Below are 23494 nucleotides of genomic sequence, written 5' to 3'. Positions count from 1 at the left end.
GGATGCATTCCGAGCATCCATTCCGCTCGCTCGATTGCTTCGGTCCAGTAAACCGTATAGTGATCGAGTGGCTGTACCCCTTCTTTTTTCTTCTGACCTTTGGTCTGACCGTCACCGTTGGTTTATCGTGTAGTCGCCTGCCTGCCCCCGCTGTTTGTTTGAATAGAATAAAAGTATGTTCCATTACTTTCAATGCTAATATAAGTTTTATAGATACTTTTGATCCATCTGGTGGCCCCCAGATGGCCTGGATATCGTGCATTATCCCCCACTAGCCTGCGCGTAAGCCCTCCTCAGCAAGGCAGCATAATTTTCCTCCTACGACTGATGGAGAATTGCACTACCACCATCACTGTTTGACTACGACACCCACCAATTCCTGCCGCCGCCATTCAACCACATCCTGTTGCCGCCGCGACCCAACTAGCATCCCCCACATCGAAATCAGGGCCAATCGCCATTCACCACGGCTGACCAATGCCTGAATGATGCCGCATTCGCTCGAGAACTCACAATCCGCTTCCATCTGCCGCCAGGAAGGCGTATAGATGCAAAGCCAATGACCATGACGACCAGGACGACGGTGATGGTGTGAGGGATGGGGAGGACTCGAATATGAAGCATGACCATGCCAAAGAGCAGGCTAGGGATGGGGTAGAAGCAGGGTATACTAGGGAGGGCGGGAGGGCAGGAGGGTACAGGCGGGAGGGCAGGATCAAGGTCGGGCTGCTGACGGTGGACGACAGGGACGGCGCCCATGCCATTTGAGGCATCACACGAGGGATCAAAGGCGTCGCAAATGCACCCAAGCTCATGGCCATGCGACTGTGGATACCCTCGCCGTCGCCTGCTCCATCCTATCGAACATCGGGCTCCCGTGCGCCGCCCAGCTCACCCACTGACCCTAACCTTGTGTATCCCCCATTCTTTTGGCGGGGTAACACGGATCTGAGGTCCATTTACTTCCTCGACACCATGGCCATCGTGTACCTATGCCCTATCCCAACGCCCACTTCAATTTCCCGCTTGTATCACCTCCCTATGGCAATGCAACGATCACCACGCCATCGCCATCAATGCTTCTCTCTGCATGAGGCTTCATGGGTGATATCGATGCCTACAGCCTACTATGCTTGCCCGTACTACATTTTATTTGTATTTTGTACACTTTATTATATATAATAAATATATTCATTTTCCTTAATAATAATACAAAATTCTGAGATGGGATGTACTCCCGCGAGGCAGAAGTCGGGAGGTCCGGATCCTCGTGGGAGAACTTCTGTCACACAAGCATCCGAAGAAATTATTATTCGTAAGACCTGTGGGGGGAGAGGCTTTTATTAAAAATCTGTCGTCTGTAATTACAGGTGTTTTTTCAAAAAACCGGCCCTATCCGTTGGTATTAGAAACGCTAACGCCATTATATCGTAGGGTATTCATATCATAGGTTTATGCTATTAATATGTGACTTAACGACCGATGTCTGCTTAAGTCCCCTCCCTAGGTCCAGCGAATGTTCTCTGCTTCCTTCAACCTTCCGCACAGCGGGTCGATCTGGCGATATTTGGAACCCCGTTAATATTCCGCCTTGCTAGTACCGCGTGTTTGTGTGGCTATCTGTGAGAAGCGTTGCTGTATGGGATCTTGATGCACCAATTTTTTTTCCCATGAGCAAATGTACCATTTGATCCGTTCACTCCTTGTGTTTTTAAGCTTTTCGCTCGTTTTGGTTGCATTGTGCGACTGTCTTTCTTTGTGAGTTAGACATGCGGCTGGTTCTCCAGATCTCTGATAAAAACCTGAATGGACTGACGCCGTTTCATAGGGTATTAGTATTACCAGGTTCCTAGGTGTTGCGAAGATCTCACGACTTGAAGATCAACCAGGACTGGTATAAATACACCAGTATTAAGAGGCAGCTCATCAAAATTCACCCAGCATCATCGGCCTCCCAGAACTAATATCACACTTTTCCTTGACAAGCGAAGTGTGAGCATTGCACATTGTTCTAAAGCCTATGCTTCTCGCCAATCAGTCATTTTTTTTTTGCAGCGTTATCCTCGATCTTGACGTTATACTATGTCTTCTGAGCCAAAGTATACGAGGCCTTACATCGTGCTCTACGACACCGAAGGCGGCAACGGAACGTATCATTGGGCACTAATTGTCCATAACCCTTGGCTTCGGCTTTCTAGCAACATTTCCGCGTACGAAATCAGGAGGGAAGGAAATTACTCGTGGGATCTGAATGTAAATAACCGCGTGAGACTACTTGAAAGTAGCACATTGCTATGCCTTGTCGAATTGCCGTACATCTCTCCGTCTGTGGCTCGTAGATTCTTTGCAAGGCAGAGTCCATCACAGGGAGTTACTCCGCTCCTTCTTGGGCAGACTGATTGGAACGGCGCCCAATGGGTAATTCGCTGTCTTGACCAGGCGGTTCAACACCAATACTTATACTCCTCGCTACCCGCTTGCCAGTCTGCTCATATTTTATACCGGTGCATCTTATATTCAAAGGGGAAGAGATTTGAAGATGCTACATATGGCCGACTCTTCTTCGACCGCATGCGCTCTTATGAGATTCTGAGTACGGTGATTGATGGGTCTATGTTCTTGATGTCAGATTTTGAAAAATTTACCTGTCCTGCATTCAGTCACACTACCCACCGGTCATGACTACTTAACTATCAGCCTTGCTTGCATCTATGGAGCGTAAGCTCCTTGCTTCTGTTCGTATGGAAGTGATCTATTCTGCTACCGACGGACATGATCGCCCATCTTTGCTCTGGTACTTGCTTGTGCGATAATACACACCTATGCGCCTGCATCATGATGTTTGGGAATAATTCATTACGCTGGTTTGTATATCATTGGCATGAAGATCCGAGTGGTTGCCCAAGGAGAAGCAGAATCAGAATCAGAACCCATACATCAGGTCATTCCTTTGATCTTCACCCGAAATCAAGATCATCGCGGGAGCGGATACCCGAACGCAAGGGCTATTTGTCGGTACGGTGAATACTCGAGCCCGCTTCTGTCGCTAGTTGTTCGGGACGGCTGCTCGTCGCGCAATGCACGTCAGGCTGCCTTCCTTATTTAGATTTCGAACTTGTGCCCTTTTCTCTTACCGCCATCTCAAGCAGGCCATTGGCTCCGTGAGTCATCTGATGTCTCCGGTGTGCTAACACTATTCAGGGTTTTATCAGAATGCCCCAAATGGAGCTTCGAGCTACATCCAGTGACTTAGTTGGTGAGAGGCATCCGAGGTAATTGCGGACGTTTCATTTATATTTAGCAGGGATGTCTGGAAAGAGCCCAGTTCGACCTATAATCGCAGTAGAGGCTGTAGCTCGTAAGCCTGTGCCTTCATTTGACAAGAATCATAGTCATACCTAGCGAACAGATTCTTTCATTTGAATGGAACACGTACAGGCACTGTGTCGCGACCGTCTGTATCTAGCGTTACAAAATCAATTTGGCAACCCCCTCGTAGCGGTTCTGGGGCGGTCTCAACTCACAAAAAGTGTCAGTGCTGGTCTTTATATCTGCATTCTGTAAGCACTACTTCGCTTCATTCGAGTGCTCGTATTCACACAGTACAGTGTACTCCGTATCCGTCCATCCTCTGGAGTGCTGAAGCTTAGGAGAGAAAGATCCGGGGTAAAGAATATGAGCTAGCCTGCTCTCGAGCATAGTTCAACATCATGGTTTCCTTGCGACTGATGACTATCACCCGTCATCAGTTTAAAATGATACGGCGCGAGTCTTCTTCTACATATAGGAAGGGACTAACACTACTTGCGCGTTCTCCATCACCGCACCCTCTCTTCAGCCCTCTGCTTTCGTCACTCCATGATAGCACCCTCGGACGCGGGACTCTCTGATATGGAGGTTCGGGCTTGGCTCGACGATTCTTTGAATTCTTACATCGTTGGGTATTACGTGCACGGTAAGTGATCAGAACTAAACGTCTTTGGAGATATGTCTTGACAGTAAAAAGGTGTTTATACCGGCCTTTTTGGAATATCAATATGGCTAATCCTAGGTATGAATGGTGGTGATCTAGCTCTGAACTCATTTTGTACTCTTTCTCCTTAAGCTGTTAAGAGAATCTCCAAGACACGAATATACATGGGATGCGTAATCACTGCTTTATACATCCTTTCTACAATCGCTGTGATTGCCTCGTGGATCGAATTCAGCGATGCTTATGTCTTTGGAATGTCTGCCCGAGCACGATACGATTTAATGTATTCATCCACGTTGTTGGAAATCATAGGGTGTACAGCATCAGCTCTGAACCTTATAATTGCAGACTGCACTATAGTACGGGTTCTTTACCTCTACCGGGATTACTATTCTTAAACAATTTTCCTTTAGATCTGGCGTTGTTGGGTTGTATGGATTCACAATTGGAAGGCAGTGATCCTTCCGGTTCTCCTTGTCATAAGCGAGATAGGTACCCCGTTTTACTCTTCATTTTTCAAGCACTTATCACCTTTGCAGTCTGCGGAGGTATTCTTTTACTTCGTCAGTTCACCGTGTCGTCGTATGACAACATTGTGCTAAAATGGGCTCTGGCCACCATGGCTACAACGTTGGGAACTAACATTCTATGCACCACTCTCATTGTCGCACGCATTATTCATGTTGCCAAAATGCATCGCGGTGTTATGGGCAGCATACGGACTTATCGTGGTGTTATAGGGATCCTTGTTGAATCGGCTGCACTGTATTCCACCATTTACGTGGTCCTGATGATACTCTATCCTCTCGAGGGTAATGGATATATGTATCCCCAGATGTTGGTTTATCCCATCACCGTATGTCTCATCACTTCAATTCGCATCGTCTTTTACTTCACAAACACTTAGGGTATCACACCTACCTTGATAATTGGACGAGTAGCCTCTGGACAAGCTCGTGCCGAGGACTCTTCACATGGAGTTCAATCTTCTTTACACTTTCAGACACCTCGTGGAAGCACTATTGAAACGATGACGGACGACTTAGATGAAGATACAATAAGCTATCAGAGAGATATGGAAGGAGCTACACCTATTACAGGGCGGCTTGAGTCATCTGGTGCCGAACTTGTTTGAAACAAAGGGAGAGATAGTAAATAGATCAGCGCTGCGTAAATGTAGCCACCAATGAACTGCTCATAATCACAGTGGCGATTGACTATCTTGTCTAGCTTGAAAAGCACAATCAGCTCTGTTGGATAAGGCGGTGAATTGGCAAGCGACAGGGAACCCCTGAAGGCAAATGCACAAGGGTGTTCCGCTCTACATACAGACTTTTATATACTTTTCAAAGAAACTACTAGGAAGCTCATGGAAATAAAGGAAACTCGGCTGAGTAAAGAACAGTACATATGATACTTACCAATCCCGATAGTGAGTCTGACGAGTGGGGGCGCTTGCGGTGATCCGCACTAGAAATATCACAAGCTCTACTTGTACATGGACAGTCGAAGACCACCGGTTGGTCGTAGTCATAGAAGAATTCGGTCGGCTACGATGAAAAACGGTTTCACCAAATGACCTGAGAGCAAATGTATTGTATTTCAAAGCAGATTTCAGAAGTGTAGTAAGAATATGCCAACGTACTTGCTTTATGTTACATATTGATGATAAATTGTGTCGTATTCTACATTGAACGGAATGGCCCTCTTGTGGTTTATCTTTAATCATACCGATATGTCTCCTATCGCTGGTTTCAGGTCGCTGAAAGTCGACGTCGTCCAAAGGTGAACGCTATTCGGCCACTCGGGAGGCAAAAACGTCGTTGACTTCTGGTCATACGAATATTCGACATGCTCAATATGCTCGCAGAGTTGATCCTCGTCGTCCGCGATCATATCGACAAACGTATTATCGGGAAACGGTGAAGGAACAGTCGCCTCTGATGAATCCGTTGGCGGTGGAAGGAGCTGTTTTACCTCTACACTCTCTAACGGACTTCCCCGCAGCTTCCTCTCCTTCGCTAGCTCGCTTATATAGAACGCCTGGATTGCCCCGGGCGGTCCCTCGATAGACAACGAACGGAGTAAAGGACACATCACGTGCCCCTCCGTCACATCACCACAGTTATCCGGTTTGAGAGGCCCGAGAATAACTCTCGACGACGTCCATAACGTAGTTGGCGGCTGAATGCAAAGGTCAACGAGACTAGGCAGGTGTTGGAACGTATCGCGCCACAATGCTGTCGTCATCGCGGGGTTAGTGAGCTGGTCTTGTATACAGAAGGTGCGAACTTCGGATAGAGGGAAGGTGGAGGGTATCTTCTCGTAATGGTCGTGGGAGAAGATGCCGTGAGTGTAGAGAACACCTTTGGCGACTGCGATGATAGTGTACATCGTGGATGGCATACATGAGAGGCGCCATTCGGTGATGCCGTTGAGATTCTTCAAGTTGGAGCGGTCCGAGGGGAGGAGGCGCGATAGATCTCCATTCATACTTCCGACGGCAGGATCGTCACTCTGCGTAAGATCCGTCCAGAAATACATATTGGTGTGTGACGGGAGCGATAGGTTTGAAAGTAGTCGTTTCACATGAGCCAGATCACTGAGCTTTCCCCAGTGCAGTTCTCGGAGTGAACTGAGCTCAACAAGCCGATCGGGAGGGGGTGCTGGTACGTCTTCTTCATCCATGCGCGAGGGCCCGGCGGAAACCATAGCAAGCACCTCTAATGCTGGACATCCCTCGAGAAAGTCAAGGAATTGTGAGGTAGTAGGACGGGCGGACTGTGGTACGGGTTGATGATGGAAGCAGACGTGCGTGAGAGAGGTGAAGTAACCACTGGGCCATGTCGAAAAGTATTCAAGACATAGCTTCCGTAGTTTCGGCATTTTCCCATCGAATAATGCCGGAAGATGACTCCCTGCATCCACGGTTCCGAGTGTGTCGATGGTCAGACTGACAAGCTCTGGAGCAGCTCCCGAGGCCGAGAGCGTCTCAAATACGGTCGGCGTCGAGTGCTTCCACTCGGATAACCGCAAATGCAGCTCGCGCACTCGGTGGATGTGAGGGGATATCAACTCGAGATCTTCGCGGGAAAAATCTGCTTTGCGCATGCCAAAGAAGACGGATAGAGGAGCGGGCGACGAGCGCGAAAGAAATGTACCGGGAATGATATAGTTGTCGACGGTGGACCATAGAATAGGTGTGGTATCTATGATTAAGCGCCAGTGCTTGCACACATCACGGAGAGAAAGCCAGTCCCGGCTACGACGGTCGTAGACGTTGTTCTCGGGAACAGGAAGGAAGGAAGAGAGGTGCTGCTGATTTTCTCGGAATATGGCAATGAGAATCTCGATGGGGAGCTTGTTAACGGCTTGCAAGGCATTACGAGCGCTTCTGACTTGTGCCGTTAATGAGACAAGCTTGGTTTCTAGGTCATCCAGCTTGGTTGCAACTTGCAGTCAGAAGATGATACACGCCAGATTGATTTATTACTCACATCCGACGAGCGCAGTTCCTCCGAACTACAGAACACAGGGATAAGCCATTCTGAATATAGCAAATAAGCGCCCAAGAAAGGCTTCTTACCTGTGCAGTATTCTGTATGACAAGGCATCCACAAGTCGATGAGCACTATAATTGACAGCAGACGGTCCAAATATGACATATATCACGACTGCACAGAGCACTGTGAAGAGGTGGCTCGAATCGAACATGGGTGACGAAGAACAAGCTGGGACAATCCAAATTTGGCAATGAACGCTTGGGTCTATTAATTACGGTAGCTATTTTTAAACATGCGTCTGCAGCATAGTATACGCGTGGCAGGACATAGGAAACTTTTAGGGTTCGCCCTGGCTACCTTCGGTTACGAGAATATTACCGAATCTGAACCCCTGACTTCAGACATTACCCATACCGTGAACTAGACGCATCTGACTATTTGCACCCGTAGTCTCTGTGGGCCAAAGATGAAGTCAACAGCACCAAAAGAAGGGCGCCTCATTGTAGGCAGGCACTAATCGCATGAGTCCTGATAAATTCCGATTCCCTGTGGCCACCGGCATCCAGGCACTGAATCGGAAGATTTACGCAAATTATCAGGACCATTTTCTTTCTATCTGGAAACCCGGAACCGCCTTGGTTGGGCATCCGCTCATACAATACAGCTGCCAACCGAAGCATCAAAGGAGCCCTCGTCGACAGCTTCGAGATGCCACCCTGACAGCCATGGTTAACCTTATCATTTCTTCACCTTTTAGATTGAGATGTTTGGTACCGGCTGATGTCGGCACAGTAAAAGGAACCGAGGAACCGAGAGACCGAAAGGTTTATGTGTCGAACATAAGGGTATAGTCCGATACAAGTTTTCATATTTGGCTGGAGGTAGACACTATTACGCCCATAGAGGTAGGCAAAAGGGTATTGTGAATATCGTACAAGTCAAAGCCCGGGAAATGGCTTGGCACGGTACATTTAAGTTCGAAAGATACACTTTTACCTTCAGAACGACATTATCAAATTAATTCTCCAACAGCAGAGTCACCGGAAGCTCACCGAGAGAGAAGAGGGAGCTCAATCAACCAGCTCCCGTGAAGGCTATATGAACACCGCCGAGCTTTTACGCCGCTACTCTCTCTCGTGGCTGGAGCTTGGCGCTTCTTCAGATTCCAACACACTCGAACGCTCTCGTCCCTTGCCTTTAACGGAAGTCGATCTACCACACTCCCGGTGTACCATAACATCTGCTGTTGTCGTATCTGCGGAGCGCGTGCGAACTGCACCATGAAAGTCCAAAGGAGACTGGGGTCTATGCCAAGACTCTTCGGGCCGAGCCTGCCCTGAAGCAACTCGGGCTATGATCATCGTAGGTGCTATGCCCTAATAACTCATCAAAACAACAACACGAAACGGAAGCGAGGAGACGTACGGTGATAGGGTAAACCAACGCCTGGGCGAACATGTATCCGTTATTGCTGAGAGGGTAGAATATCGCGAGGAGCAGGTAAGTGATCGAATACAGCGCAGCAGATTCTACGAGAATCTCTATCACGCCACGATACGTTCGAAGACCCAAGTCAAACATGCCGCGCTGTCGTCTTGTCACACGGACGATTCGGGTGATAATCAGAGTCGTGCACAAGACGTTCGTTCCTAGTGTCGTGGCGATAGTGGCTACAGCCCATTTTGTCACAACGGCATCGCCCGACGACACCGTGTATTGATGAACGACAAGTTTGATCCCACAAACTGGAAGAAGGTAATGAGCGTCTGTTCAAATGATACAGAGGTCGACTCACATATCCCGCTCACCACGAATATAATGGGCAGAGCTACTATTTTCCAGCTTTGACCCCATACGACCCAACAACGCCAAATCTACGGGAAGGAGATGAGCGATAGCCTGGGAAGATGCAGACATACGTACTATCGTACAATCGGCAACGAGGACATTCAGAGCTGAGGCTACGGCACTCGTGACCTCTAACGACAGTGAAGCGCTTAGGCGACCATATCGAGACTGGGCAGATGTGCCATAGACCAGAGCGGTTCGCAGTTCAATCCATGAAACGGCGATCTGGATCGTACAGAGAACGTACAAGGTCGTGATCAGGCATCCCATGTAAATCCGAGTTTTTGAGATGGAGCTGGTAGCTAAACAGAATTAGAAAATGAGAAGACCTGTCAGTAGGAAGAAGATGAGCACCTAGAACCCATATAGATGTCGCATAGAGGCCAGTATAGATACCTGTTGGGCAGGTCACAATGAGTCATGCGTCAGAGCGCGTAGTCCAGATCGACTGACCGTGAATGAAGAACCCAAAGACGTAGGAGTTGAGAGTTCCATCGAGGTACACCTGTATCTCTTCCCCTGAAAGACCGTCGTCTATGGAAGACATGTCGACGTGACTAAAACAAAGGAGGAAAGAGGATCTCCGCCGTCGAACAGAGTGAAGGCCATCTTATATGCGAGGCACCGTTCGGCGCACCGGCAATACTGACGATGGAGGGGTTTGAATTTGATGAGGCGGGCTGACCGCCGCGAAAAAATCATTGTGATAGATCTTTGAAGGAAGACTGTCCTATAACATGGGAAATCAGCGACAATGATCGACAGGCTACCTCGAAGCTACGAATACCAGTGTGGTTTGAACTAGTATGTTACAACTGGGGAGTGTTCAGACCTGAATGCTACCAGTGGAGTCAATATGAAGCATCGGATGTAGAGCGAGATTTTCACAGAAAAGGTAGTCCACAAAGTGGGATTACACAAAAGGACAAATGATCATCTTGACATCACAGCTCAGTATCGATACATTGATGTGCCTTTCTGTTACAAGTTGACATCGCGTATACAGATCATGCTAAGATGCACAGAAGCATGAATGCATGATCCTCGAGGCTCGACGGTAAATTGATATTGGATTCAGAGCCAACCAATCAATGTCGTGCTGGTCAACGCATGCTCCTCGAATGTGAATGGATCTATTGATTATCACCAACTATTAGACTTTGGTATAAAAAAAGTGCCCATACTCACGACCTGCAGGGCATGCTCTTGGACTGGCTGCTCTCCCAAGTACCGGTGGCGAAAATGCCGAGAGCTGGTTCGGACCGGTAGCTGACAGACAGCCTCAGACGTCGACGTCGATTAAGCATGTCGCAGTGCTCGTCTCCGCTCAATGAACACTCACCTCCCAACGCTTTTGTCATGGTGAAACCGGTTTCAACGCAGACGGCGTATTCCTTCTCGCTCGTCTGTTTAACATGTATGCACGCTTTAATTTTGCTCTTGATATTAATCGCTATAGAGGACATAGGCGTAGGTAAAAAAAAATGAAGTGAGGTCTTCTTTTCTCCAGCATATCTGCGTCCCATCTCAATAACAATCCAGTGGCATAGAAGTAAGAAAGAATGACCAAAAGGGCGAGAAATCGTAACCTTGTACCTCATATTGATACCGACGTACTGAGAGGTCCGACCGAGCTTCTGCGACATGTCTATTCTGATTGCAAGTGAGGAAAGGGACATCAGCAGGTGAATTGGACGCACCTTGGCCCAATTAATCAGTTCCGTGCTCATCCAATTCCACCTGTCAGGTTCCGTCGTCATCGAAGCCGAGTAACATGCTCATTCCAGAGGGAAATCCATCGCCAGCAGCGTCAAGGTCAATGGGCTTCGGCGTCGCAAATGCACGAAACATCGGTTACTCGTCCACGAAGAAAGGTCCCCATTGCCCGCTGACTTTTCGATTAGGTCACCGGGCGCCGGGCGAGAGGAATGCTTGAAGTATTTGGAGGAGACAAAATCTCCTTGCAGGAGAGTACGAACTCTCACTACGAACTGAGCAGCGACAAAAAGGATAGGTAGCAGATCGAGGTCAAGGTCAGAAGCAAGAAATGGAGCGTGGGAAGATCGGGCATTGCAGGCTTCACCTCAACCACCACCTTCGTTTATGCTTCGCTCAGCCGACAGACGATAATGGGAATATCGACGCCGCCCCGTTCTTCATTGCTAGAAGAAATATAATTTCTGGGCAGGTACAGTATCTTCTCTCACTTGTTGCCCTCCGGTCTTAATAACCTCTTTCTGCTCATTCAGTTTGACATAACAGTCGGCAGTCACAACTAAACGTATTCGACGTGATGCCAGTAGTAAGGGCACAAAAATGAAGTACAGTACGTCGTCTCAATCTCGTTCTTGCATCCTGTTTCCAAGAAGTCTAATGTGCAGGAATAACTTTTAGGATGAACATCAAATTCGTGGTGGAGGAGGAGTTTTTAGTGGTGACGGCAGCAGCAACAGCGATGCGGCTAGAATGGAGATCTCTTTGGACCTCCGCCCGCATACATCCACCTCGCCGGCTCGCCTTGTTAGAGAAGAACCCTTCGATGGTGTGTACCTCTTTACTGCGACTGACAACGTTCCGCTAATACAGAGTGGTGACATCGTGGCTAGTTTCGATGACTTTCTCTGGAATGACTCTCGATCATCGCTTCGAGCGGGAAGAAAATTTCACACGGCCAGTGAGCCTCGGTTTCGCCCATGCGACTCAAATTATATCGATGAGCAGCAGACCCCTCACCCCTCTATCACTGCCTTCAAGTGGTCATATACTCGTTCCTCTGCCTTCGGGATAGCATTGAGAACCACAGGCGGCGATGGTATCAACTACAGCCCTTAATCTTCAGCTTTCTTCATCGGAGGTACGTGCTTTAACATCGAGTACTAGCGTGCCCGTGCTAACATCGACTCCAGCTCTGGTTACGCCCGAGCTCTCTGTCACAAATGGAATATTTTATCATCATTTTCGAATGGTGGCATAAGCTCGTCCCTCACGACTCGTCTCACTCCTAGCAGGTGACTAACTCATGCCGGTCAAAATGCAAGGGAAATAGTAGAAATACAGATGATATTTTGACTTAGAGTAAAATGCGTCGGCTTTACCATTAAGGGAAATCCCGACTTATTTTACTGTGGGTCAGAGTTTGATCTATTATCCATTTATTTTCCCAGATTTTTGTCCGACCTGAAACAGTCACTTACCAGGAGTGGATCTCATTCGTAACCGTACTTAGGCATGGTCACACGATGAACGTAACGGTCGTTGATCTACTACAACTTAAGTCATCGGAGGGCGATAGGCGCTCCAGAATCATTTCAAGTTAGGCGCCTGCACGTGCGAAGCCAACTGGATTCAACTCCGACGTGTGGCTTCTTTGCTTCCACCGTCGTCGCCCCCCAGTCTGAATCGATCACTATGGATCACTCTGACAAGTACGTAGGGTGGTTGGATGCTGCCGTTTCACTGTCGCTGATATTGTACCGTCAGTCCTTGGTCATCTCCACCTCCAAGTTACAGTACCTTCCCAAATAACCGTCCAGGTACTGATCATGGTACTGATCATTGTAGTGATCTAAGTCTTGACTCTGATATTCCTCCTAGGTCCAAGCAATGAGCGGACACCACTAAACCAGCCAAAACCCAAGAGGATTAGGAAGTGTTCATCTACCTTGAATGTCCTGATCGTCCTCCTCTTGCTAGTGGCCTTCACCTGGCACTGTGTCAACGACTACTCCAACATCCATCGCACGGACGTCCAGGAAAAAATCCGCCAACGTCAGGAGTTGGAACGTTTAAAGCGGATCGAGTACGAGGACGCTCAGCGAAAGCAAGCGCATGAGCGGGAGGACGAAGAGCGGCGGAAGGTGTTTGAAGAAGAGGACCAATGGAAGAGAAGAGAGAGGGAGAAGCAAGATAGAGAAATCGAGCGTGAAGAAACTAGGCGGAAGCTGGCGCATGAAGAAGAAGACGATAGGAGGAGGAGAGAGAGAGAAAGAGAAGACAAAGCGATTGAGCTCGAGGAAAAACGGCGGAGGTTGGCGCATATGAAGGAGGATGAGCAGCGGCGGTTAGCACACGAGAAAGAGGACAGGGAGAGGAAGGAAGAGAAGGGGAGGTGGGATAGAGAAATCGAGCAAGAGGAGCGCCAGAGAAGGTGAGATCATTGGCAGGAGGATGAACAGAGACGGCGGGAGCACAAGGCAGAGGACAAGAGGAGGAAGCTAGAGAAGGAAAGAGAAGAAAGAGCCATCCAGGCCCGAGAGAGCCTCGTAGCGCGCAGAGAGCATGCCATCCAGGCGAAGGAGGATGCGATACGGGAAGATGAAGAACGCAGGAAGCGCGCAGGGCTAACCTGGCACGACTTGACGGCGGAGAAGCAGTGTTTGAGTTACGAGACGAGGATGTATCACGCGGAGCTGGTAAACATTCCCTATGGAGAGGATGCAGAGAGTTGGTGCATGAAGACGGTTATCGACATCCATGGAGTCACGTACGACCATCCAGACTTTTGCACGAAGGAGAGACACTGGGTGCTTTTTTATCGATTTTTCGAAGGTTGCAGTAGGCGCTTATTTGCTTCGCTGTCTAGAATGGTGCCATTAGTATTGTTGGACATTGGACCGTAACGTCGAACGAACCGACGTGCAAGACATGGTGGAGTAATCACGAGAAGAAGGTAAGTATTTACTACAGATACATAAAATCATGCATGAGCCGATGATCCTTTCTCTAGGGCTGCTATGGCACCCACAAAATGGTACGTCAAGTCGTCTTATGCCTTAACTGATACTAAATGTCAACTCAGCGTGTTGAAGCACAAATGCTCAACCATCAAGAGCCTTGGGACAACTGGGCTGAGATGTGCTTCTCCACCCCCTCTGAATTCGCCTGGAAGAGCTTCGCTCACCCTGATACGTGCGAGAACAAGGTTGGTTATGTCCTGTCGCGCACCGATTTTGGGTGTCTCGCTGATTGCTTCTCTTTAGGGTAAATATGGTATCGTTGGAAGCTGGTTCATCGACGTGGATGAAAGCGAGTGCCCATGAACGATCAGGTTAGATATTTTTTGTTGTTTTTTTTTTCTGTTTCTCGCTATCGATCGATCATTGTAATGAACAAATTGTAGAATATATATCAACGATTCCAGCATTACGTTGCAAGCAATGCGCCGGGTAGGAATGCTGCTTCCGCTGCTCTAACGTGTAGCCGTTTTGGGATTAGAGAATAAGGTTGGCGACGGGTTGACATCGCGTATACAGACGATGTTGATATGCGCAAGCATGATCCTCGAGGCTCAGCGGTAAATTGAATTTGGAGCTAACCAATCAATGCCATGTTGGTCAACGCATGCTCTTGGAATGTGAATGGATTTGTTGATTATCACCACCGATTAGACTTTGGTACAAAAGTACCCGGTTTTAGCACAGAAGGCGTATTCCCTCTCGCTCGTCTGTTTGGCATGTATGTACGCTTTAATTTTGCTCTTGCTATTATTCACTATAGAGGACGTAGGCGTAGGTGAAAACATTGAAGAGAGGTCTTCTTTTCCCCGGGATATTAAGCTGCGTCCCATCTCAGTAACAATCCAGCGGCTGGCATGGCATACAAGTGAGTAAGAATGAACAAAAGGCGAGAACTCGTGGCCTTGTACCTCGTATTGAGGGGTCCGACCGAGCTTTGCGAGATGTCTATTCCGATTCGCAAGTAAGGAAAGGGACAACAGCAGGTGAATTGGACGCACCTTCGCCTAATCAATCAATTTCGTGCTCATTCGAATCCACCTGTCAGGTTCCGTTGTCATCAAAGCCGAGTAAGATGCTCGTTCTAGAGATAAATCCACCATCAGCAAGGCCAACGGGCTCAGGCGTCAAAAATGCACGAAGCATCGATTACTCGTCAACGAGTAAAGGTCTTCATTGTCCGCTATCAGGTTACCAGACGAGAGGAATGCTTGAAGTATTTGGAAACAGAAATTTCCCATGTAAGAGAGTACGGGTTCTCATTACGAATTGAAGCAGCGACAAAAGGGTTAGGTAGCCGGTCGAGGTCAAGCTCAGAAACAAGAAATCGAGTGTGGGAAAATTGGCATTTGCAGTCTTCACCCCGACCACCACCTTCGTCTATGCATTATGCTTTGTCCTGCCGACACACGGCAATGGGAATATCGACCCCGCCCCGCTCTTCAAGTAACAGAATCTCTGGGTAGGTACGCGTCTTCTCTCTTGCTCGTTGCCCTTCAGTGTGAATAATAATCTCTTTCTACTCATTCAGTGTGAGGTAGCGGTCGACGGCCACGGACCAAACATATTTGGCACGACGTCAACAGTAGGGACATAAAAAAGGAGTACAGTACGTCGTTTTAACCTCGTTCCAGCGCCTTGTTTTCAAGAAGTCTAATATGCAGGAACAACTTTTAGGATAAACATAAAATTCGTGGGGAAGCCAGTGGATTGGTGACCGCAGCAGCACCGGTGATGCGGAAATGGATGACGATCTCCTTGTTTTGGACTACCACACGCATATATCTACCCCGCCAGCTCGTTTTGACAGAGAGGCGCCTTTCGATGGTGTGTACATCTTTATTGCAACTGTAAAGGTTCCACCAATATAGAATAGTCATACCGTGACCTATTCCGTCGGCCTTCTCTGTATCGACAGAAGAAACGCCTCTTGACCATCGCTTTTCGCCGGGAGAAAATTTTGCGCTGCGCTGTCTTGGAGGCTCGTTCCAATGTTATACTTCGGGATCCCCCGTGCTCTCGCTCTCGATGGCAGTGTACCTTGTCCTTATATCCAACTGCCCGTTAGACTTCGGCTCAGCTCCTCCGCATATATTCAGCCTGACGCACCCGCGTCGCGATAATACGCTCACAGATCTTGCTCTTTCCTGGACCCGTCACTTTTGGAGTCATGCATCCTGACCTCGGTTTTGCCTGTACGACTCAACCGATGCCGATTAGCATCCAGGCGATGCATTATCATAGACTCCGGTTACTGGCTCTATCACCGGTTCTCAACTGGGCATCAACTCGACCATCTGCTTTCGGGATGGCATTGGGAAACCATAGGTGCTGATGGGCATCAACTTCAGCCCGTCAATGTTTAACTTTCTTAGTCAGTGGTACGTGTTTTACATCGAGTATTCGCTTACCCGTGTTAACATCGACTCCAGCCCCGATTACGCCCAATATCTCCGACACAATTAGACACGTTTTCTCTGTCGTTCTTGAATGATTGTATAAACTCGTCTTGCACGATTTGTCTGATTCGTAACGGTACTCAAGCCAGTCACACTACGGAGAATTCGTCGAGCTACTAAACAACTTATGTCATCTAAGCGCGATAGACGCTCCAGAATCAATTTAAGTTAGGCGCCTGCACATGCGAAGCCAACTGGTTTCAACTTCCGACGTGCGAATGTTGTTTCTTTGCTCCCACCCTCGTACCCAACTTCGAATTAAGGCCTATGGATCAATTTGCCAAGTACGTTCGTTGATCAAACACCGCCGTTTTCACTATCGCTGATATTGTACCCTCAGCCCTTGGTCACCTCCACCTCCAAGTTACAGTACCTTTCCAAATGACCGTCCAGGTACTGATCATTGTAGTGATCTAAGTCTTGACTCTGATATTCTTCCTCCTAGGTCCAAGCAATGAGCAGACACCACTGAACCATCCAAAACCCAAGAGGTTCAGGAGGTGTTCGTATACCTTAAAGGTCCTGATCGTCCTCCTCTTGCTAGCGGCCTTCACCTGGCACTGCGTCGACGACTACTCCAACACCCATCGCACGGACGTCCAGGAAAGGATCCGCCATCGTGAAGAGTTAGAACGCTTAAGGCGGATCGAGCACGAGGACGCTCAGCGAAAGCAAGCGCATGAGCTGGAGGACGAAGAGCGGCGGAAGACGTTTGAAGAAGAGGACGAATGGAGGAGGTTGGCGCATGGAGCAGAGGATGAGCAGCGGCGGTTAGCACATGAGAAGGAGGACAGAGAGAGGAAAGAAGAGAAGGAAAGAGAAGGACGCAGGAAGCGCGCAGGGCTGATCTGGCACGACTTGACGGCGGAGGAGCAGTGTTTGAGTTACGAGACGAGGATGTATCATGCAGACCTGATGAACATTCCCTATGGAGAGGATGCAGAGAGTTGGTGCATGAATACGGCTATTGACATCCATGGAGTCACGTATGACCATCCAGACTTTTGCACGAAGGAAAGACAGGTGCGTTTTTATTGATTTTTCGAAGGTTGGAGTAGGCGCTTATTTGCTTCGCTGTCTAGGATGGTGCCATTAGAATTGTTGGTCATTGGACCGCAACATCGAACGAACCGACGTGCAAGACATGGTGGGGTAATCACAAGAAGAAGGCAAGTATTAGTTATAGAACGTAAAACTATGTATGAACTGATTGATGATCCTTTCTCTAGGGCTGCTACGGTTCCCACAAAATGGTACGTCAAGTCGTCTTATGTGTTACCTAAAACTAAATGCCAACATTTCACAGCGTGTTGAAGCACAGATGCTCAACTATCAAGGGCCTTGGGACAACTGGGCTGAGATGTGCTTCTCCACCCCCTCTGAAATCGCCCGGAAGACCTTTGCTCACCCTGATACTTGCGAAAAGGTTGGTTATGCCCTGTTGCGCGCCATTTTTGGACGTCTCACTGATTACTTCGATTACTTCTCTCTAGGGTATATTTGGTATCTTTGGAAGCTGGTTCATCGATGTCGATGAAAGCGAGTGCCCGTGAATGGTTGAGGTCGCCGGACTTGTATTTTGTCGTTTTTCGCTGTTTCTCGCTATCGGTCGATCATTGTAATTAACAGATTGTAGAATATATATCAACGATCCAACATCATGTCGATGCACCGGGTAGGGATGCTGCTTCCGCTCCTCTAACGTGTAGTCATTTTGGGATTAGAGAATAAGGTTGGTGACGGGCTGTCTCGTGAAAATCTTGGCCGTCCATTCTGATTGTTCTTAGATACAGAGCAGGGTTGTTGCAAGCGTGTCTAGTGATGCCGATGAGTGCGAGTGCAACACCCGTATAAGCCGCTTTTGTACGTATCATTATTAATGCAACAAGGAGTAGTGCCGCTTCCGCTCATAGAGTCAAGCAGCCTCACTGTGTAAATGCTATATCACCCATATTATCACTCGAACGGCTTCCTTCTGTTGCGGAAAGAGGCATACTGATATTCTGCATGGAGGTTCCAAGTCAGCTCATGGAATGCGATTTGCGGAACGTTACACTTACCGCCCCTGTTCCAGTCGCAGAGAAACCCGGTAGAGTGACATCCTGCAGGAAATTTTCAGTTCAAGCCATATGATGTCGGTCGGGATTGTTGCACACACCGTCTGTCCTGAATCGACTGCGCCGCTTTCGGTGTCGTGAGGCGCGAATCTGATCATCTTTCGGTGAACGTGCCGTCCCTTTGCTCCTGACCACATTGAGCTCTGGCGAGAATTGAGCCTAAGAAGGGTCAGAGAATTTAACGAAAGATGAAAGAGCTGGCTGTACATTGCGAGGAGCGAATTTATGTAAACTGTTGGTGAGAGTTTAATGTTAGATGGGAGGCAGACGGAGAAGCGGTCGAACACTGACGCTTTGGCAAAACCAAGTCAACTGCCGCGAAAGCAAGAGTATCGGGCCAGGCAATGTACTAGTAGGGACATTAGGGTTATAGGATAGGAAAGCCACAATATGATCGGCGGTTACTCACCGCCACAAGAGTGAAAAGCGAGCATGCGCTATGTAACGCATATGATTACTGATCAAGGGCTTGCATATATGAGATCCATACCTTGTCAAAACGCCCGAGATCACCACGAGCCGCATTAATCCTCCGATTATCTTGATCGTACTGGTATTCAAGCAAAACTTCAGACATGAGCGAGTCTATAACTGGGGATCAAAGGCACACACCTGGAGAAGCTAGTCATGGATCTGCCTTTGTGCAGGTAGAAGCACATTGTGCCGGCAATAACGAAATCAGCTCCGGCCATGGTAGAGAAGACAGCATATATAGATGTCTGCACAGGATCAAAGCCCCCGAGGCTGTCTTCATCAAGAGTCTAGGACCTACCCTGATAGTCGCAATTTCTAGAGTAGTAAAACTTGTCAAGGTGTATCTAGCAACGGAATTAACGAAGAAATCGATGATTCTACGAGTCTCACGGAGCTTACGTATCATACATCACATCTGGCAAGCATGGTCGAGTCAGTAGCCTTTCGTCGAGATCGTAAAAGCAATGCTCACAGAGTCCGGTGCCTGTAAAAGATTGACCAAGTCACTTCGTCGGCCATCTTTAGCCCGGAGGGATTTCTCACCAAATGTGGCTGCAACTGCGAGGAACTGAGAGGTAGATAGTACTGATGTCAGACTGTGTGCGTGGTATAGAAGGGAAGAAGCACTTACTATGAACCACGGCAAGACCATATGGAAATGCCGGCCGACTGTAACATGTGAGAATCAAGTTTCATTTAGACCGTGACCGGATTTCACGGAAGAAGACAAACGTTTCCATATTCTGACAGCATATAATCTGTGGTCTCGATGGCTGAGTCTTGCGGTTCATCACAGAGCAGATCAAAAGATACCCACGCTTGGACTCCACAGACAATCAGCATCTATCGTACAAGTCAAACACTTTGCGTCACTTAAATGGATCAAGACGAACATTTGCCAAGAACTGAAGCTAACAGGAAGATGAGACTCGTCATCTATCGCATAGGTGAACGAAGCAAAGAAGGAACGCTACCGGGAAGCTCCTTCGATTGAACTCAGAACCTCAGTGGAAATAAAATCTCTGAGTAAAACTTACGTACCAGATAACCCTCAACAGCGCGAAATAATTTCCAAACGATTTGATGAGATAGAAATAAAGCGCATGGGTGCTTAAGGCCACTTGAAGTGTATCGAGAATCCTGAAAGGACATACAACTTAGTACAATTTTTTTTTCGTTTTCCGGCATACCATAGAGAGACGACCTGTATACAGTCCATGCTGCATAAGGCACCCTTGGAGGGAGAATTTAGCTATAGAATCACGCACACCATATCGAAAGAGCCATGGATCATTAGGATTTTGCTTGTAATAGACAATAGTCTGCAGGATAGTTATTCCGTAGAAACTATAGTGCAAAGTGAGTATCGAGAGTACGCTTTGAAAGAAAGCATACGTACACAGCAGCTATAGTAGCCCCAATATAAACGGCTCCGAGGGTTGCCTCGATGCTCAGACTGGCAGGAGCTTCATCTATCGAATCCAGGATAAGGTGCGACATCGGGGGAGTCAGTGAATGCTACAGGGACATCACGGCACTTATATAGTATCCGGGCATGGTGTACATCAATAAGAATCGCGTCCGAAGACGGGTCTGTCATCCGGATCCCACGCAATTAAAACATGAGACGCGTGAGTAGAAGCGGTGTCATGATTAATTTTAACACCTACTTAGTAGTAGTGAAGGAATTTGCGCGCATACGAAGACCACTCCCATAACAGGCGCAGATCGTCTTTGATAATGATCAGAAGGACTCGGAGATACACCGCTGGGTCTGCCAATTGTGATTAATACTTAAAGGCTTGTGTAAAATAGCTAGTCAATGTATGAACGGCTTCGTCCGAGTGTGCAGGTAGAACTTTAGAGGTACGACAGTGGTATCGACCATCTACATCTCAGACTTGATTTCATCCGGGCGTTTGGGAGCAGTATATACTAGTATTTCAGGAGACCATACTAGGAATCTAGGATGAACTTGAGTCAGACTGTGCTAGCTTGGATCCATCTAAACAGTCCAAAGGACCTGGCCACAGAAAGGCGATACATTTCGAGGCTGAAACTAGGATAGAATCTCATCAAATCTCAAATACTTAGAACAGCAAAATAAGTAATCGTTGCTCACCCAGAGTGTCGTTTGACCATGCAGTCCGCATAAGTATGCACGGTCCATTTGTTTCCTGGTTTACCAGCCTTAAAAAAGCGAGTGGCGTCAGCGATAAATGAGTGGTAGCTGACGATCTCCGTGTTGAACCTTTTGGATGATATGAGTCTCGAAGATATAACATGACAAAGAGGAAGCAGCAGTCAAAGGGAAACTTGAAGATGGTGTACGCGTGTGGAGGGAGGCAAGGAGAGCAAAATGACATCAGACGTATGATTGTCGACTTGGAAGGCTTGAAAATCATTCATACACGAGTCGCCATGTACCACCACCGGAACTAGAGATGAAATGGGGAAAAGCTCGCACCGAAAAAGCCCGGGCCTCTGGCTACCAGTCACGCGATCCGGTCCGGACTCCGAATCTGGATTTATCCCGAGCGTCCCCGCTCCTGCCACCACCAAGAGCTGTGGTACGGCTGTGCTAAATGTGATTCTCCTATACTCCCTCTCCCATCTCAATTCGTATGGCAGAGTCTTTCTCGTCCTGGTGTGCCTCCGTGTGAGAATACTAATTAGTAATTACCACTTTCTGGAAAATATGGTATCAGCGTGCTAGTTTATCGAGGTCGACGAGAACGACTATTCGTAAAGTGCCACCAGTCTCTACTGTGTCCATGACAGAGGCCTTGCTTAATTTTACTATATCATTTCCTATTATCGACCATCGTAAAGGATAACCACTTTCTAGTGACAATGGCCATTGTAGTATGCGTAGTGGGGTATCAACGTTGGTTCCACTTCCGCTCGACTGATCGAACCGCACGCAGGTATAGGAACCAGATGAATGCCTAATCATTATGGAGAATGGTAGGACTGAACAGGAAGAGCTATATCACTACGCAAATATCATATCGCCCATGCTACTCGAATGACTTCTTTCGGAATCCGTCGTAGTTACGGGAAGAGGTATACTGATATTCTGAGAGGAATTTCAAGGTTAGCTAACGGAATGAGGGTCGCGAAACATTGTACGAACCGTGTCTGCACCAGTCACGGAGAGACCAGGAATAGTTATATTCTCAAGGAAACTGTCAGGTAAGCCAACCCCACCGAAGGGACTGTACACACCGTTTGTCGTGAATCGGTTACCTCACTTTCGGCATCGTGAGGAGCAAAACGGATTATTTTCTGGTCGACTTGACGTTCTTTTCCGACCGACCACATTGAACTCTTCCGGGAGTTCAGCCTGGGAAGAATTATTAAACTTACTCAGTAGGGATCAAAGGGCTGGACTCACATTGCGAGAAGGGAATTAATATAGACTGCCGGTATATCCTTGGTCAGAAAGCAAGCGAAAATGATTTAAACACACTGACGCTTTGGCAGAATGAAGGCGCAGATGGAAATGAAAATGAGAGTATCGGGCCAGATAACATACTATTAGGTTGGGAGAACAAGACGGCTCAGAGAGAGCTACAATACCATCGACGGAGATACTCACCGTCACGAGAGCAAGAAGGGAACATGCGCTGTATATCCTCATAATCAGCTCGCAAGACATCGAAAACACGAGACACATACCTAGTCAACAGCCCAGATATCACTACGACCCGCATTAATTTCATGATTGTCTTCGTAGTACTATGCCTCCAATTTTAGCAGATCCACCAAGGCTTATGATCCTATACGCACCTCGACATGCTAGTCATAGACTTGCCCTTGTGCAGGTAATAGCACATTGCGCCTGAAATCGTGAAGTCGGCTCCCACCATCGTGGAGAAAACCGCATATATGGACACCTTTCAGGAATAAGATCGCCGTCGTCGTGCCTGTTCGAATTAAGGGTTGTGGACCTACCCTGATATTCGAAATGTTTACAGTGCGTGACACTTAAACCCGGCATCTCGTTTATGGGTGGAATTTTCATATCTAGGCCGAGATCTTTTAGATTTGGAAGGAAAGTAGGCAATATACACATAGATTTGGATTTTTATAAATCACGTGACTTTTTCCAGATTTTGAGGGGGAAAACCCGATAGTAAGGGGCCAGTCCTATTGATAAATCTTGATGCCTCTCCAAACTTCATGGGATGTAAAGACTATCCGAGGATTTTACCGGAAGTGCTGGCACTATGGAAGCATCTCGCGAGGAATTGCAACAATATCAGCCGGATATACACCCATATATAGAAGTCAGGGTCGTCTCAGGGTCCAATTCCAGATTTCGGGGTGTCTCGAATTTTAAAAATAATATTGAGGGAAAAGTAATCAGATACGTTGAAAGTCC

At 47.8% G+C, this 23494-nt stretch overlaps 9 protein-coding genes across 9 annotated transcripts; 4 read left to right on the top strand and 5 right to left on the bottom strand.

Moving 5' to 3' along the window:
- Positions 1-261: 261 nt before the first annotated feature.
- On the bottom strand, positions 262-1166 carry EV420DRAFT_1765031 (uncharacterized protein; the record flags this gene model as incomplete). The annotated part of the gene is made up of 3 exons (XM_060480806.1): positions 514-1166; positions 374-470; positions 262-318 (listed from the first exon to the last, which is right to left on the bottom strand). The coding sequence occupies exons 1-3, from the start codon at positions 819-821 to the stop codon at positions 262-264; spliced, it is 462 nt and encodes a 153-aa protein (XP_060329610.1). The 5' UTR covers positions 822-1166.
- An 857-nt stretch (positions 1167-2023) lies between these two features.
- On the top strand, positions 2024-2781 carry EV420DRAFT_517904 (uncharacterized protein). The gene has a single exon (XM_060482444.1). It carries the CDS (start codon positions 2083-2085, stop codon positions 2680-2682), a length of 600 nt encoding a protein of 199 aa, XP_060329609.1. The 5' UTR covers positions 2024-2082; the 3' UTR covers positions 2683-2781.
- A 990-nt stretch (positions 2782-3771) lies between these two features.
- Positions 3772-5218, top strand: EV420DRAFT_517592 (uncharacterized protein). Its single transcript, XM_060482442.1, has 6 exons — positions 3772-3955; positions 4007-4051; positions 4106-4332; positions 4387-4465; positions 4513-4829; positions 4881-5218. Exons 1-6 carry the CDS (start codon positions 3859-3861, stop codon positions 5106-5108), a joined length of 993 nt encoding a protein of 330 aa, XP_060329608.1. The 5' UTR covers positions 3772-3858; the 3' UTR covers positions 5109-5218.
- A 2-nt stretch (positions 5219-5220) lies between these two features.
- On the bottom strand, positions 5221-7709 carry EV420DRAFT_1550040 (uncharacterized protein). The gene is made up of 3 exons (XM_060473438.1): positions 7560-7709; positions 7471-7495; positions 5221-7414 (listed from the first exon to the last, which is right to left on the bottom strand). Exons 1-3 carry the CDS (start codon positions 7685-7687, stop codon positions 5699-5701), a joined length of 1869 nt encoding a protein of 622 aa, XP_060329607.1. The 5' UTR covers positions 7688-7709; the 3' UTR covers positions 5221-5698.
- A 768-nt stretch (positions 7710-8477) lies between these two features.
- EV420DRAFT_517758 (uncharacterized protein) lies at positions 8478-10195 on the bottom strand. The gene is made up of 7 exons (XM_060482443.1): positions 10112-10195; positions 9778-10054; positions 9679-9720; positions 9400-9626; positions 9272-9350; positions 8902-9221; positions 8478-8852 (listed from the first exon to the last, which is right to left on the bottom strand). The coding sequence occupies exons 2-7, from the start codon at positions 9869-9871 to the stop codon at positions 8601-8603; spliced, it is 1014 nt and encodes a 337-aa protein (XP_060329606.1). The 5' UTR covers positions 9872-10054; positions 10112-10195; the 3' UTR covers positions 8478-8600.
- Positions 10196-12732: 2537 nt separating this feature from the next.
- EV420DRAFT_1644039 (uncharacterized protein) lies at positions 12733-14363 on the top strand (the record flags this gene model as incomplete). The annotated part of the gene is made up of 8 exons (XM_060477584.1): positions 12733-12749; positions 12805-12869; positions 12919-13471; positions 13598-13847; positions 13907-13993; positions 14051-14074; positions 14123-14245; positions 14304-14363. 8 exons carry the CDS (start codon positions 12733-12735, stop codon positions 14361-14363), a joined length of 1179 nt encoding a protein of 392 aa, XP_060329605.1.
- A 2250-nt stretch (positions 14364-16613) lies between these two features.
- Positions 16614-18235, top strand: EV420DRAFT_517511 (uncharacterized protein). Its single transcript, XM_060482440.1, has 7 exons — positions 16614-16800; positions 16857-16909; positions 16962-17539; positions 17599-17685; positions 17746-17769; positions 17823-17942; positions 18010-18235. The coding sequence occupies exons 1-7, from the start codon at positions 16784-16786 to the stop codon at positions 18067-18069; spliced, it is 939 nt and encodes a 312-aa protein (XP_060329604.1). The 5' UTR covers positions 16614-16783; the 3' UTR covers positions 18070-18235.
- A 449-nt stretch (positions 18236-18684) lies between these two features.
- On the bottom strand, positions 18685-20955 carry EV420DRAFT_517571 (uncharacterized protein). Its single transcript, XM_060482441.1, has 19 exons — positions 20778-20955; positions 20507-20700; positions 20376-20454; positions 20298-20311; positions 20149-20247; positions 20082-20091; positions 20001-20018; positions 19925-19950; positions 19840-19865; positions 19739-19776; positions 19651-19675; positions 19580-19591; positions 19507-19522; positions 19406-19451; positions 19246-19352; positions 19124-19183; positions 18925-18982; positions 18841-18865; positions 18685-18792 (listed from the first exon to the last, which is right to left on the bottom strand). The coding sequence occupies exons 2-18, from the start codon at positions 20605-20607 to the stop codon at positions 18857-18859; spliced, it is 744 nt and encodes a 247-aa protein (XP_060329603.1). The 5' UTR covers positions 20608-20700; positions 20778-20955; the 3' UTR covers positions 18685-18792; positions 18841-18856.
- A 968-nt stretch (positions 20956-21923) lies between these two features.
- EV420DRAFT_1549994 (uncharacterized protein) lies at positions 21924-23037 on the bottom strand. The gene is made up of 8 exons (XM_060473437.1): positions 22900-23037; positions 22789-22848; positions 22709-22736; positions 22584-22644; positions 22505-22529; positions 22336-22453; positions 22244-22285; positions 21924-22186 (listed from the first exon to the last, which is right to left on the bottom strand). Exons 1-8 carry the CDS (start codon positions 22977-22979, stop codon positions 22103-22105), a joined length of 498 nt encoding a protein of 165 aa, XP_060329602.1. The 5' UTR covers positions 22980-23037; the 3' UTR covers positions 21924-22102.
- Positions 23038-23494: the final 457 nt, after the last annotated feature.

The sequence above is a fragment of the Desarmillaria tabescens genome (genome assembly GCF_030435595.1).
Source record: "Desarmillaria tabescens strain CCBAS 213 chromosome Unknown EV420scaffold_22, whole genome shotgun sequence".
In the NCBI taxonomy this organism is placed as follows: Eukaryota; Fungi; Basidiomycota; class Agaricomycetes; order Agaricales; family Physalacriaceae; genus Desarmillaria; species Desarmillaria tabescens.
This window is presented reverse-complemented; position numbering and strand designations above follow the sequence as displayed.

What these genes read in the sequence shown, in the direction of transcription:
- EV420DRAFT_517904 (XM_060482444.1), top strand. Translation starts at nt 2,083, where the DNA reads ATGTCTTCTGAGCCAAAGTATACGAGGCCTTACATCGTGCTCTACGAC.
- EV420DRAFT_517592 (XM_060482442.1), top strand. Translation starts at nt 3,859, where the DNA reads ATGATAGCACCCTCGGACGCGGGACTCTCTGATATGGAGGTTCGGGCT. An exon ending in ATCAATATGGCTAATCCTAG is followed by an intron (nt 4,052 to 4,105) that starts GTATGAATGGTG and finishes TTTCTCCTTAAG; the next exon opens with CTGTTAAGAGAATCTCCAAG. An exon ending in CCTTGTCATAAGCGAGATAG is followed by an intron (nt 4,466 to 4,512) that starts GTACCCCGTTTT and finishes TCACCTTTGCAG; the next exon opens with TCTGCGGAGGTATTCTTTTA.
- EV420DRAFT_1550040 (XM_060473438.1), bottom strand. Translation starts at nt 7,687, where the DNA reads ATGTTCGATTCGAGCCACCTCTTCACAGTGCTCTGTGCAGTCGTGATA. An exon ending in TCATACAGAATACTGCACAG is followed by an intron (nt 7,496 to 7,559) that starts GTAAGAAGCCTT and finishes TGTGTTCTGTAG; the next exon opens with TTCGGAGGAACTGCGCTCGT. An exon ending in AGGAACTGCGCTCGTCGGAT is followed by an intron (nt 7,415 to 7,470) that starts GTGAGTAATAAA and finishes GTTGCAACCAAG; the next exon opens with CTGGATGACCTAGAAACCAA.
- EV420DRAFT_517758 (XM_060482443.1), bottom strand. Translation starts at nt 9,871, where the DNA reads ATGTCTTCCATAGACGACGGTCTTTCAGGGGAAGAGATACAGGTGTAC. An exon ending in TCGTTGCCGATTGTACGATA is followed by an intron (nt 9,351 to 9,399) that starts GTACGTATGTCT and finishes TCCTTCCCGTAG; the next exon opens with ATTTGGCGTTGTTGGGTCGT. An exon ending in CGTTGGTTTACCCTATCACC is followed by an intron (nt 8,853 to 8,901) that starts GTACGTCTCCTC and finishes ATGAGTTATTAG; the next exon opens with GGCATAGCACCTACGATGAT.
- EV420DRAFT_517511 (XM_060482440.1), top strand. An exon ending in GCTACGGTTCCCACAAAATG is followed by an intron (nt 17,770 to 17,822) that starts GTACGTCAAGTC and finishes AACATTTCACAG; the next exon opens with CGTGTTGAAGCACAGATGCT. An exon ending in ACCCTGATACTTGCGAAAAG is followed by an intron (nt 17,943 to 18,009) that starts GTTGGTTATGCC and finishes ACTTCTCTCTAG; the next exon opens with GGTATATTTGGTATCTTTGG.
- EV420DRAFT_517571 (XM_060482441.1), bottom strand. Translation starts at nt 20,607, where the DNA reads ATGTCGCACCTTATCCTGGATTCGATAGATGAAGCTCCTGCCAGTCTG. An exon ending in ATTGTCTGTGGAGTCCAAGC is followed by an intron (nt 19,866 to 19,924) that starts GTGGGTATCTTT and finishes TCGAGACCACAG; the next exon opens with ATTATATGCTGTCAGAATAT. An exon ending in TAGAAATTGCGACTATCAGG is followed by an intron (nt 19,353 to 19,405) that starts GTAGGTCCTAGA and finishes GATCCTGTGCAG; the next exon opens with ACATCTATATATGCTGTCTT.
- EV420DRAFT_1549994 (XM_060473437.1), bottom strand. Translation starts at nt 22,979, where the DNA reads ATGGTGGGAGCCGACTTCACGATTTCAGGCGCAATGTGCTATTACCTG. An exon ending in TCTATGACTAGCATGTCGAG is followed by an intron (nt 22,849 to 22,899) that starts GTGCGTATAGGA and finishes TTGGAGGCATAG; the next exon opens with TACTACGAAGACAATCATGA. An exon ending in ATTAATTCCCTTCTCGCAAT is followed by an intron (nt 22,454 to 22,504) that starts GTGAGTCCAGCC and finishes AATTCTTCCCAG; the next exon opens with GCTGAACTCCCGGAAGAGTT.